The sequence below is a fragment of the Coenobita brevimanus genome, chromosome 100 (genome assembly GCF_032717465.1).
Source record: "Coenobita brevimanus isolate Jiangsu-jjx chromosome 100, ASM3271746v2, whole genome shotgun sequence".
Classification (NCBI taxonomy): Eukaryota; Metazoa; Arthropoda; class Malacostraca; order Decapoda; family Coenobitidae; genus Coenobita; species Coenobita brevimanus.
Window position 1 is genome coordinate 26,805,957 of NC_137053.1, and position 12,820 is coordinate 26,818,776.

Here is a 12,820-nt window from a genome sequence, read left to right on the forward strand (position 1 = left end):
ACTTTTGTGGTCTTTCTGTTACCTGCTATAAATCATCGGTGCTTTGTTTTGCAGTGTGTGCCAGTGTGAATCGTGTACTCTCACTTTGCTTTGGTGATTGATTAATTTGTGTGATAATCTACCCTGCTTTTGTTTGTTCTTTGTGACCGTCGACCCCATTTTAGTTTTCTTCCCGCTTATATCAGTCTACCAAGAATTATCTAATATTTAGGAAGAAACTGATAAAAGTAGCTCACACGTACTGTATTTACCGATACTATCAGTGACTTCTACGTTTCTGGGACTTATTTTTATTACCAGCAAATTCCTTGCAGCTACTGACTAATCTACCTGTATGTACTTGTACTTATTGATCTGTACTCGTTTGGTTGCATATTAACTTTCAGTTCGGTATGTCAAACCTAAGAACTAGCGCCTTTTGTTTTAGTCGATTCTTGCGTAGTTTCTTTACTTAGCCAAAGTTTCCCTTCTTTGCAGCATGTGCAAATTCTGAACCAAGTTGCAGGAAGAGTTGACAAAACTGTCAGTAAAATAGGCATTATCACCAGCAAAATTGTTTTACTAGAGGAGGTTGTTGCCAACAACGTTCGTAAGAGTGGGAAAGAAGGCAGCACTGTCCAGACGAGCATTGCTGCTCAGATGTCTAGCAGACACATCCAGTGCAGTAGTTCTGTTCCTCCTACTCCTCCCACTACTGCTAGTACTAATTGTAATGTTTCTTGGACACATATTGCACCATTGCATATGGAGCAAAAATCGTGAAGAACAGCTGCATATCACTTACCACTAACAGTAATTTCAGGTAGCAGCAGATACAGAAGAAGAGTCCCATAAGATGCGACCGGTAGGGGGAAAATATAGAAAAATTATAAATTGGAGACCGTATCGCGAAGTGAAAAAAAAAAAAAAAAAAAAAAAAAGATACCCCAGTTTAGGAACCCACAGCTGGCACACTGCGTATAGTTTCACTCTTCACTGCCCTTATTTTCACCATAATACGTCTGTGTGACTCACTAATTCGCATCTGGGGCAACTTGCAAGAGGCAGATGGGGGTGACAAATCAGACATGGCCTGATATGTGTGTGTATCTATCTATATCTAGCTGTCTGTCTATCTTTCTATCTATCTATCTATCTATCTATCTGTCTATCTATCTATCTATCTATCTATCTATCTATCTATCTATCTATCTATCTATCTATATATATATATATATATATATATATATATATATATATATATATATATATATATATATATATATATATATATATATATATATATATAAGAAATTGATCAGACAGAAGCAGGAACTATTTCAAATACGTCAACTGTCAACTCTTAAAATATATTCACATTTACGGTTGATAAAAAACATAACCACAAAACAAAAAAGTCACATCACTCTGATCAATCCGGTCTCTCTCATGTATGCCATCAATTTATCAGTCATAATAATATCCCCATTACCCAGGATGGTGGAAAGGGTGAAGGGGACGTCTGCTGTGCCGCAGTAATTTATAACTTAAACACGTTCACGAATAACTCGCCGACAGCGCAGGATATATGACTGATGGAAAACACAGAACCACGGATGTCATGGTATGATGGAAAACGTCTTTCGATATAAGGTTTTATGAGTTAAAAGTGTGCAATTTAACCGTAAAAGCAGCAACACACTTTCAGGCGACTGGGACGGTTGGTAGTATCCCAGTCGCCCAGTTACAGCTTAGAAGTAGGAATATTTAGCCTGGTCCACTGACTGCCACAGATGATTTATTTATTTATTTCCAAGGGAGAGAATTGACCGTAGATCCAGACGAACCTCCCAAGTCTCCTCGAGCTCCACAGCCGACTTTGCAAGTAAGTAACTCTGCTGATTGCTATAGATACGACAGTGACCAGGCACCCAGGTCAGCGTGGAGGACTTGTTGCACGAATGCAGTTTATTAATGATGAGGCTCTTGATCTCTTGAGAATCCGTAGTGCAAAAAGCAGTTGCATGAAGGGCTGACTTTGAATATGAAAATATGACAAATGAGCCATGTCTAGAGGTTAGAGCATAGCAAAAAGCTATAAACTGATGTGTGACCGATACCTGAGGGCACATTCAGTCGACCACACACAAGCACCCACACATTCACTTGATTTGGAGCCATCAGTGTACAGTTGATGGAACCCCAAATGACGTACGATGATGTTATGAAACAAGTGGTGGACCTCCGTCTCCAACACCTTAATCATCGCTGCTGGGAACCATGAGACATCAACAACAAAGTTGGGTGGCACTCAAAGGCATTATGTTTTTAAGGAGCAACTTGACAGTCACTAAGGTCCACACCAAGCTCTTGAGTCAGTAAGTGAAGGTGAACGGCAAGTGGCTGACGAGTGTCCTGCATAAGATGATGGTTTGACGCAGGGGGGTACAGGCCTCACTGCCGATTTCACGTTTTCTTACGGTTCTTATACCATAAGATATCAGCCGGTGGCTGCAGCGAATATGGAGAGGAGGTACATTTGCTTCCACTTCCATATGAGCTTTGCGCGTTCGCCTCAAGGCTCCAAGACACATTTGCAAACATTTATTCTGTAACACATCCAACTTCCACAATGTGGCAACCGATGCCGACTTATACACCTGTAAGCCATAGTCCAGCTTAGATATAATAAGGGACTTACACACCATTGATAAAGATTTCCTGTTGGCTCGCCAATTAATTATTAACATAAAATTTGAAGGTCAATCGATGACCACAATGGAGGCCCAAAAACTTTAAAGAATTTTGAAAATGTGCCGCCTGATTGTCCAAAGTCAAATGCAAATCAACGACGTTACGAGTGGTAAAAACTACAGTGGCACATTTTGGGACAGAATAATTAAATCCTCACTGCAAGGGCCATTGGTGGACGGATATCAAGGGCTGCTTGAATCCATCCAGCCGAAAATTGTGCATTATGGGAATAGTGCCATAATCCACAATCGTCAGCATAGAGTGAGTATTTAAGATTCCTCGTGATGGGAGCTAATGACAGAATATCATTGATCATAATAGTAAACAAAGTGGAAGTAAGCACACATCCCCGGGGTACTCTGTTTTCTTGGATAAATATATCTGATGTTATGTCATGGGGTAATTGACAAATAAAGTTCTGTCCCTTAAGAAATGGGAATAAAAATAGGCAAGTTACCTCTTAAACTATAAGCACAGAGCATCATTAGTACACCATGTCACCAGGTCATGTCATAGGCTTTATGGAGATCCAAGAACACCCCTGTCAAGAATTCTTTTTTGGCAAATGCCTCTGAAGTGCAATGCTCCTAATTCATCAAATGATCTAGTGATTTTTGTATTTACAGAAGCCACGTTTTCGTTCATTTTAAAATTTTGTCAGCTCTTAAACAAAGAGAAGTCTATTATTAACTGTTCGTTCCATGACCTTACATAGACGAGGAGTCAACACAATAGGAAGAAATGAAGTGGGATTCATTAGATGACCAGCCTGTTTGGGTATCGGTACAACGTGCACAAAGGGCCATGAGTTTGGGAAGGTTCGTTATGCCCTAAGCTTATTCTACAATGCTAACAGCTTAATCAGGTTGCCCTGATTAAGCTGTTTGATCATACAATATGTGATTGTATCCGGTCCAGGACTGGTGTCTTCACACGATTTAAAGGCAAGGAGCAGTTGTACGGGAAGTCTATATCTTCCGTAGCAAAGTCTAATATTTGTAGCTTGGCCGTTCGTTTGTAGTCTAGAAAACGCAGGTCGTAATTGGCTGAGCTACTTACATGAGAAAAACTCCTGATGAGGATGTTACCTGTGTTCAGGGATCGTCATAGAAGGTGTTATCTACCTGCAGAGTGATCATAAGGATGTTGGCCGTTTATTAAGAAGTATTTTAATACTGGACCAGACTTTAATTAGTGGAGTAAAACGATTCATCATAGACACAAAATACCTCCAGGAGTCACGTTTGACCCTTCCAAATAATCTTGCCGCCGGCCTTGCTTCTTTGTATGCAATAAAGTTTTCATCAGTAGACTGACTATCAAACATCCTGTATCTTCTGTTTCGTTTCCCTAATGCTTGTAGGCAATCCGGTGTCCACCAATGAGCTCTGTGCTTCACGTGAACTATAGAAGTCTTGGGAAGAGCAGCCTCAGCTGTGTAAAATAGAACTTATTTAATTTTGGACTTTTACGTCTATAATCTGCCAAGATATACCTAAATCGGCATTCCTTGAGAAAGATCCCTAGTCTGCCTTTTTATAGTTTAGTTTTGGAGGTGGAGGGTCCGAAAGAACGTCGAGTGTATAAGAAAGACAAATGGGTTAATGATCACTTAGCAAGTAATCGTCAAAAGGATCCCACGAGAAATCTTGATGAATACCTGGGGATGCCTGAGATAAGTCAGTGGCCGAAAAGTTACCAGTACGATCATCTACGCAAGTCACTCTACCATCGTTCAGAAGACAGAGGTTGGACTGTAGTATTAGGTCGGCTACTTCCTCCCCACGACCATCGATCCTCAAGGTACCCTATCGAAAGTGATGGGCTTTGAAGTCTCCCAACACTAACTTATTTCTGTTAAGGTGGTCCAAAATTGAATTCAAAACCTCACTATCAATGGTACCATGTGGTGGACGGTAGAGAGAGCTAATAGACAGATGTGTGTTATTAAATTATACTCTGCAGGCGACAGCTTCCAAAGTATAATTTAAAAATACTTCCGTCTGTGGGTGTAATTTGTGTGTGCATATGGAATCTCCGTGACCATCATATCATCTATACGAGTGGTAGTGTTTGAAACAGGGAGGATCCGGGTGATCCACCAAGCACATCTCCTATGATCAACGTCTGGATGTGTATAGATAGCAAAATTGCAATATTGTGCAATTATTCCCAAGAGTCCTACAGTTCCATTGTAAAACAGTGAATGGGACAGTTTAAGATTTACAAAGGAGGCCCGTGTGCTTAGAGTTTTTTTAATGCCGCCTGCCAACAGGCGAGCGACTACCAGGGGACTTTTCTCGGTACTTGCTGATGGAAACCTCCAAACTGTCATCAATAACATGGCTCTCAGACACCCCCAGGGAAGAGCTAACTCTTCTCACCCTCACTGGAGCAGGAGCTGGGAGAACGTGAGGACATGTCTACTTACTAAGGGTGATCAGATTACTTTCACTAGACTTGTCAGACTTCGATTTAGACCTTAGGCCCTGTTAACACGAGACGTTTTCAAACGTGTGTTAGCAAAGGCAATGGTAGTGTACTGGACTGTACACATGCTACCACGCGTTTTTCTCAACTGCCGGTCCAAACACGCAATCCAACGTTTCCCTTCCTACCGTGCGTTTGTTCAGCGGTTCAAGGTTTTCATATGGTTGACTGTTTCCCTGGCGGTAGATGTCGCGTTTAAAAATGCCTCGTGTTAACAAGGCCTTTGACTGAGAGTAAGAAGACATTAAAGGGATGTCAGTAGGAGAGTTGAGCTTATAGGAGGTTGAGACAAAGAGGCGAGTGAGTGGCATGAGGAACAGGGGCAAGGTCAGTCCTCATCTCGACAGAGCACATCACAGGACGGGTCATCGCCACTGGAGCATAGGAGATATTCGGCAAGGGAGTTTCATGCAAAGCATTCACGTTCCTCCTAGCGTCATAGTAGGAGATGCCCTCAGTTGTTTTCACTGTGCAGACGTCTTTCTCCTTCCACTTGGAACAATCCCTTGAGGAAATGGAGTGAGCACCTTTGCAGTGAATTCAACATGCAGTCTCGGATGTGCAGTGTTCAGCATCATGACCCTGAGCTACACACTTGCCACACACTGAGTGGGAAGCCCGACAAGACTTGTCACTATGTCCATACAGTTGACATGTTAAACAACGAAGAGAGTCAGGGATATGTGATCGTACGTTAACAAATTCGTAACCAAATTTGATGTGATCAGAATGAGAAACTTTACCGAGAGTCAAGTTGATGGTTGCAGTCTTCGTCCTTGTGCCTTCTGAGAAAAGGGTAATAAATCTGGCATGTATGACATCTTGCTGAGTGAGTTCTCATATGACCTCGTCCTCGCTTATCGGCACGAGATCCCTGCAAGTGATAACACCCTTTCAGGAAATCATGGAAACTGGGATCTTCGGCTTGACATCACAACAATGAAATTTACACAGCTTTAAGATATCCTTTACCTGAGATGAGGTAATAGTCTTAACACGGAAGTCTCCATTACCAAGTTTTTTTTTTTGTACCTGTTCCATTTCACCAGCACAGCCATCAATCACCTTCTTAATAACGAAATGATTTAGACTAGCCAGAGAAGTGGAACAAGAACATGAAGAACAACAAACGAAGCATTATTTACAGGAATGTCGAAGGGGAAACGAGTCTGGGGCCGGTCAGTCCGGGGACAGTCAGTCCGTGACACAGTCGGGGGTTCGCCAGGACCACCTCCACCCATGAAGGAGGAGGGGGGGGAGGCAGGGGCGTCTGCCATACCTACCACGTCCCCCTCAAGGAGGAAGTGGGAAAAAAGAGAAAAAAAGCATAGGACAATATACCCAGGGAATAAACACCTATTTCAGGAGGACGTGTCTGTGTCAATTCACACCCCACAGAGCAATCAGTTGGAGGACCACTGTAGAGGCGAGTAGGCGAAGATAATCTCATTAAAAAGATATAGACACCTACTATAACTCTATATGGGGAAGGGAGGGAAAATAAAACTAACTAGCCTAACTTAAATGCTACGTAGAGGTGAGCAAAAAAATAATAATAATGGCAGCGAGGGCAGCCCTACTAGCTAGAGGAGAGTTCAGCACGTACATCCGCTCTATCCAAGGCCATCAGTAAGAGTCCTAAATCAGGAGCATGCCAGAGCATGTACTGTAGGTATCTCGGGAATGGCTGGCAGGGTAAAATATTGGCAGGCAACTCAAACCACGTCGAGAATACAGTTGCAAGTACGAGTATACTCGTGACCCAGAGAACCCAGGGATGCGCGAATTTCATGAGTATACTTGTGACATGGTGAATATGAGTTAATGGAATGATTATTCTGAGGCAAGTTTGTGTTATGTTGTCCTTCCTCTGACAATCAACATTTCAGATGACATAGATGATATGTACACACTTGGAATGTAATGCCATAAGACAAGTAAAAATTGCTTCACGGGCTTAGAGAGTGAAGTACTAAATTTTAAACAATGCCTCTTTCATCAGCCTGCGTTATATTGCTTCTGTTCCACTATAGTTACATAGTTGTGGAGGTAAGAGATACAAAGGTTGCAGAGGAAACTGCCAAGGTTAAGTTATGTAGCAGAATTGATACATTTTATAGTTATCAATGCATAAATAATACGTGCCAACTCACTAATTCCAGCACCAGCACCCCCCTCCGTCTAACACTTCACACCCCATACCTCCTACCTGACATTGTTACCAACGAAAAAGGTGGATCCTCTCCTTCCAGGAGCATCAAGGTGGGGTGCACAGAAGATTCCCACGGTGTACTTTGTTGATTGTGATGTTATGTTTGGTAGTGGTGATGGTGCTGGATTTCATTGGATCAGTCATGAGGCTTTTGTCCTCGTCTATGCCTGAAGTGTGTTGAAGTATTTTTATTGTAATGTACAGGCTGCCTGTGATGTGATGTGATGTGGTAGTGTTGTCATCTGAGACAGTGTTTATGGGAGGCTAGGGGAACGCCAAGGTGAACATTTCCATTGTGAAAAATTTCGTTTTCCTCTCTCTCTCTCTCTCTCTCTCTCTCTCTCTCTCTCTCTCTCTCTCTCTCTCTCTCTCTCTCTCTCATCTGCTTTGATACGCCTCGTTGGTCTATTTATCCTCATTCACCTGTCGTTCATTTCTTTTATTTAAACCTCCTAATTTATGTTGCACCATACGTAACTCACTCATCTATTAAATTTGCACTTGCTTCATTCAGTTTTATTTTCACCTGCTCTTTGATCCGTTATATTCACAGTTCTCTCATTCATCTGCTGCATTCATATCTGTCATTCATCTGTATTATTTATCCCAATCTTGTTCATTAGTTTTATTTATTCTTGTCTACTTCAAGTTTGATTTACACTTGTCAGACTTGTTCTCGTTATTTAAACCTGTCTCGTCTGTCTCATTCGTTGTATTCAGAACTGCCCACACAAACTTGGCAGCCATTTTGAATAATCCACAAGTAATGGCTTCCTGGAAATCAGAGTTAACAGGGAACAAAGTGCTCATGTTTAGTTTTTTTTCACATGATCTATAGTCCTTTCTTTGTAAGAATCAATACAAAGTATTCCAGTTTGGCCTGGTTATACACAATGGTTTATTGCTATCGGTACAAATACTCGTACACATGGTTAAAAATCGATGGTGTCATTCGAAGTGTCACAGATTTTCCAGTATTCTGACTGATCAAATGAACTGCTTAAAGACAGCCACTTGACTGAAGAATCTTGTCAGTAATCAATGTTGTATTAAAAAAAAAAAAAAAAAATCTAGCCCCGTACCCCCCCCTCTTTTTTTTTTTCTGGTTCAGAGCTCATGTAAACCTTGACCTGACAGTCTAAACACTTATCAAGTCACAGTTCCAGTGTTTAACATAGTCTGAATAATTTAGTCATAATTCACAAGAAATAACACAGAAAATCATTACACACAAACATTTTAATACAAGCAGGGGCACTCGGTGCTGCCGGAGTAAAACCCTATGATCATGCATACAGATATTGCAGAGGCCCTGGATGACCATTCTCCCTGCAGGGAGAATATCCCAAGAGTTCCCTTTTACAATGAACCTATTTTCCTCCGTGAGCTCATTTCCCTGGGGATATTTTCCCTCATGATTCAGTTCCTATGATACACCCGTTTTTTCCTACCCTCCTACCCATCATCCCTACCCACACACACCACTAATCCGTCCACCCATCAGACCCATTGTACCTAATATTATGATTGTACAGTAGAAGCAAAAAACTTTCCAGTAATTGCCTACCATATTTCCATCATGTTGACTTTATTTTTTGCACACATTTATATTTGTTGAAAAAATTTACACCCGTTAAAGCTGTTTAGCGAATACTATGAGCATCCCATCTTGACATTTATAGAGGATAAACAGACAGAAAGACAAACATTCTCATTATATGGATGTTGGAGGCTGGGATCCAGGGGATCCAGCTCACTTTTTTGATTGGGGACTAAAGATAGTGCTGGCACACGCCAACTTTTAAACAGAATAAAATTTCCACAATTACAGTCTCAAAACTTTGATAAATATATATATATATATATATATATATATATATATATATATATATATATATATATATATATATATATATATATATATATATATATATATATATATATATATATATATATATATATATATATATATATATATATATATATATATATATATATATTAGTATATTTAGGCAGAATGTTTTCTTTTATACAAAAATCATTAAAGACCAAGGCGTAGCCATTGTTCACTATTTTTCTGTTGATCTTTTCGAGTTTTCTTACACATTGTTTTACACTATGATTCAGGTTGTCGTTAGAGACGAAAACCACCTTAAACAACTAAGAACTGCCATGGAACATAACTCAATATTAAAATTTACTTATGAGATAAGTGCAAACAACAAAATCCCTTTTCTTGATGTATTAATAGAAGAGGAGAATGGTAACTATAAAACCTCCGTATATCGTAAAGCTACGGACTTGGGTAGATGCCTTAATGCTGTGAGTGAGTGTCCGCAGCGGTACCAATTGTCAGTTATCAGGTCATACTTACGTCGTGCTCATAGGAACTGCTCATCGTGGGAACTCTTCCACTCAGAAGTAACTAAATTAAAGCAGATCTTAATTAACAATGGTTATTCCAATCAAATAGTTGACAGAGAAATATGTCAATTTATTTCAAAACAAGTCTCAACCACAAATGTCCAACCGCTTCCCCATACTGTTACCCACAATGTGTATTATGGTAATCAGATGTCCCCTGCTTATAAAACGGATGAACGTGTACTTAGAGAGATTGTAACACGTAACACATCATGTGTTATCCCCTCAGACAAGCTCAGTTTAATTATTTACTATAAAAACAGGAAAGTTAGCAACATGATTATGAAAAACAACACAGCTCAACAAACCAACAAACTTCAACATACCAATGTAGTTTATGAATTCACTTGCCCACACGAAGGTTGTAAACTTCGTCACATGAAATATATTGGTATGACCACAACCACACTAAGCAGACGTTTAACCATGCACCTACAATCCGGTTCTATAAAAGATCATATGACTCAACATCACACATCAATAAACAGACAAGTTCTAATAGAAAATACTAATATAATAAAAAAATGTCATGGCCACATTAGACTACAACTGGCAGAAGCACTTCTCATACGTGAAAACACGCCGGCCATAAACAACCAAACTACCGGATTAGATCGTACCCTCAAACTGTTTAAATACACAAAGGCCCGACCACAAGCAGCGACAATTACAAATGAACATTACACACACAATAACACAACTGCCAACACTACACAGCCACAGACACCCACTCACCCATACAACCTTCGCAGTCAACCACGTAGCTCATAGCTGACTACACCTATAAGGTTTGTCTCTTTTATCCATACACTTTTAACTGTAGCTCATACTTGACTTCACCTAAAGGGTTTGTATCTTTTATCCATACTCTTGTAACTTTACACTTTTATTAGTCGTTGTTGTACATTTCAGTATATATATTGTATAGGTTTATGTTGTATATGTCATGTTTTATAGTGTATTGTATCTATATTACAGTCGCTGATGATGTGTAAGGATACACGAAACGTCCTATGAAAAATGAAAATAAATAATTAATAAAATATAGTTATATATATATATATATATATATATATATATATATATATATATATATATATATCTATATATATATATATATATATATATATATATATATACATTGATTACACTGACTCAAAACCACAAGCATCAACTGACTGTTGAACCCCTTCCATTCCGATGACGTATTTTCTACGATATTCTTACTCCATCAAGATGATTTATCCAGCATAATTGAGCACCGTATTTTTGAAAGAAGTAATGAAGCCACCATTTCCAGAGTCTGTCCTACACTTCATATAACAGTGTGGAAATATCAATAACATTTTACTGCATCCTCAAACTGAATAGGTTTAACTTTCTATGATGGAGTTTCCATAATAGAAACTAGAAAGCACTCAGAGAACGCATACTTCCGCCGATGTCATTGCCATTATGAAGGATCCGGATCTGCCCCCAAATTTAATTTATTTTTTCTTGGTCCATGGCCCACCTTTCCACAGAATTTCAGTGAAATTCATTGAGAACTTTTGGAGATAATGTGTGGGATATTCCGGATCCGGATCTGCCCCCAAATTCAATCATTTCTTCCTTGGCCCATGGCCAACGTCTCTGCAAAATTTCATCATAATCCGTTCATAGTTTTTTGAGTAATCCTGCTAACTGACAGAGAGACAGACCAACGCAGGGTAAAATATAACCTCCTTGGCGGAGGTAAAAACTTAGTGTATAATGTCCCATTTAACTCCAATGTTTTGCATACAGGGTGCTGAAGTAAGCCAGGACCGGCGTGCGGGGGTGCTGGTGTCTGGCAACAACCTGGTGCTGCAGATGGTCCGCCGCACCTCAGCCGGCAACTACACCTGCCAGGCCACCAACACACTAGCCACCACCACCAGCAACACACTCGTCCTCAGCATTAAGTGTAAGTAATGTCACCACCAACACTCACGTCTTCAATTTTAAGTGTGAGTAATGCCACCGGCAATACACTCCTCAGCATTAAGTGTGAATAACACCACCAGCAACACACTGTTCCTCAGCATTAAGTGTGAGTAATGACACAAGCAACACACTCATCCTCAGCTTTAAGTGTGAGTAATGACTCAAGCAACACACTCGTCCTCAGCATTACGTGTGAGTAATGACACCAGCAACACACTTGTCTTCAACATTTAGTGTGCGTAATGACACAAACAATGCACTCCTCAGCATTGTGTGAGTAATGCCATAAGAGTGAGTGAGAGTGTGTGTTTAGGGTATAAAATTGTTTGTGTGAATGTGAGGTTGAGAGTAAACGAGGTTATTTGCTTAGGTATGAAGTTCAGGGCGAACGATTTTATATGTGTGGAGATTAGGATGTTGGAAAATATTTGTTTGGGTGCCGGGTTTACGTTGTAGGATGTTTTCTCTGTGTGTGTGAGATGTAGAGTGTAGGATGTTGTCTGTGTGGGGTTTAACATGTATAGTGTTTTCAGTGTGGGTGTGGGGTTTAGGGTGTAGGATGTTGTCCGTGTAGGATATAGGATGTTGCATGTGTGGATGTGGGGTTTAGGTTGTAGGATGTTGTCTGTGTTGCGGCGGGGGTTTAGGTTGTAGGATGTTGTTTGTGTGGGTGTCGAGGTTGCTGTAGGTGTAGTCAGTAGGATAGGGCATGGGTGTCGAGTGTGAGGTATAGGCATTGGTTATATATTGTAATAAAGATGAGAAAGGAATATTGGTATGCTGTAGACAATGGTGAAATGTAGGGGTAAAGGTAGACATAAAATGTAGGTGTGGACTGGGTGTACGGTGGTTGTTTATATATTTCTTTCTTTATGTATATATATATATATATATATATATATATATATATATATATATATATATATATATATATATATATATATATACACACAGGAACAAATTGCTGTAAGAAATGTTATACGTGATGAAAAATGT

General features: G+C 39.9%; 1 protein-coding gene across 1 annotated transcript in view; it reads left to right on the forward strand.

Moving 5' to 3' along the window:
• LOC145414612 (synaptogenesis protein syg-2-like) overlaps nt 1-12,820 on the forward strand; it is a 1,004,755-nt gene that overhangs the window by 893,512 nt on the left and 98,423 nt on the right. The window contains exon 10 of the mRNA XM_080284139.1: nt 11,645-11,804. Coding sequence (XP_080140265.1) covers nt 11,645-11,804 — 160 coding nt within the window. The remainder of the gene's footprint in view (nt 1-11,644; nt 11,805-12,820) is intronic.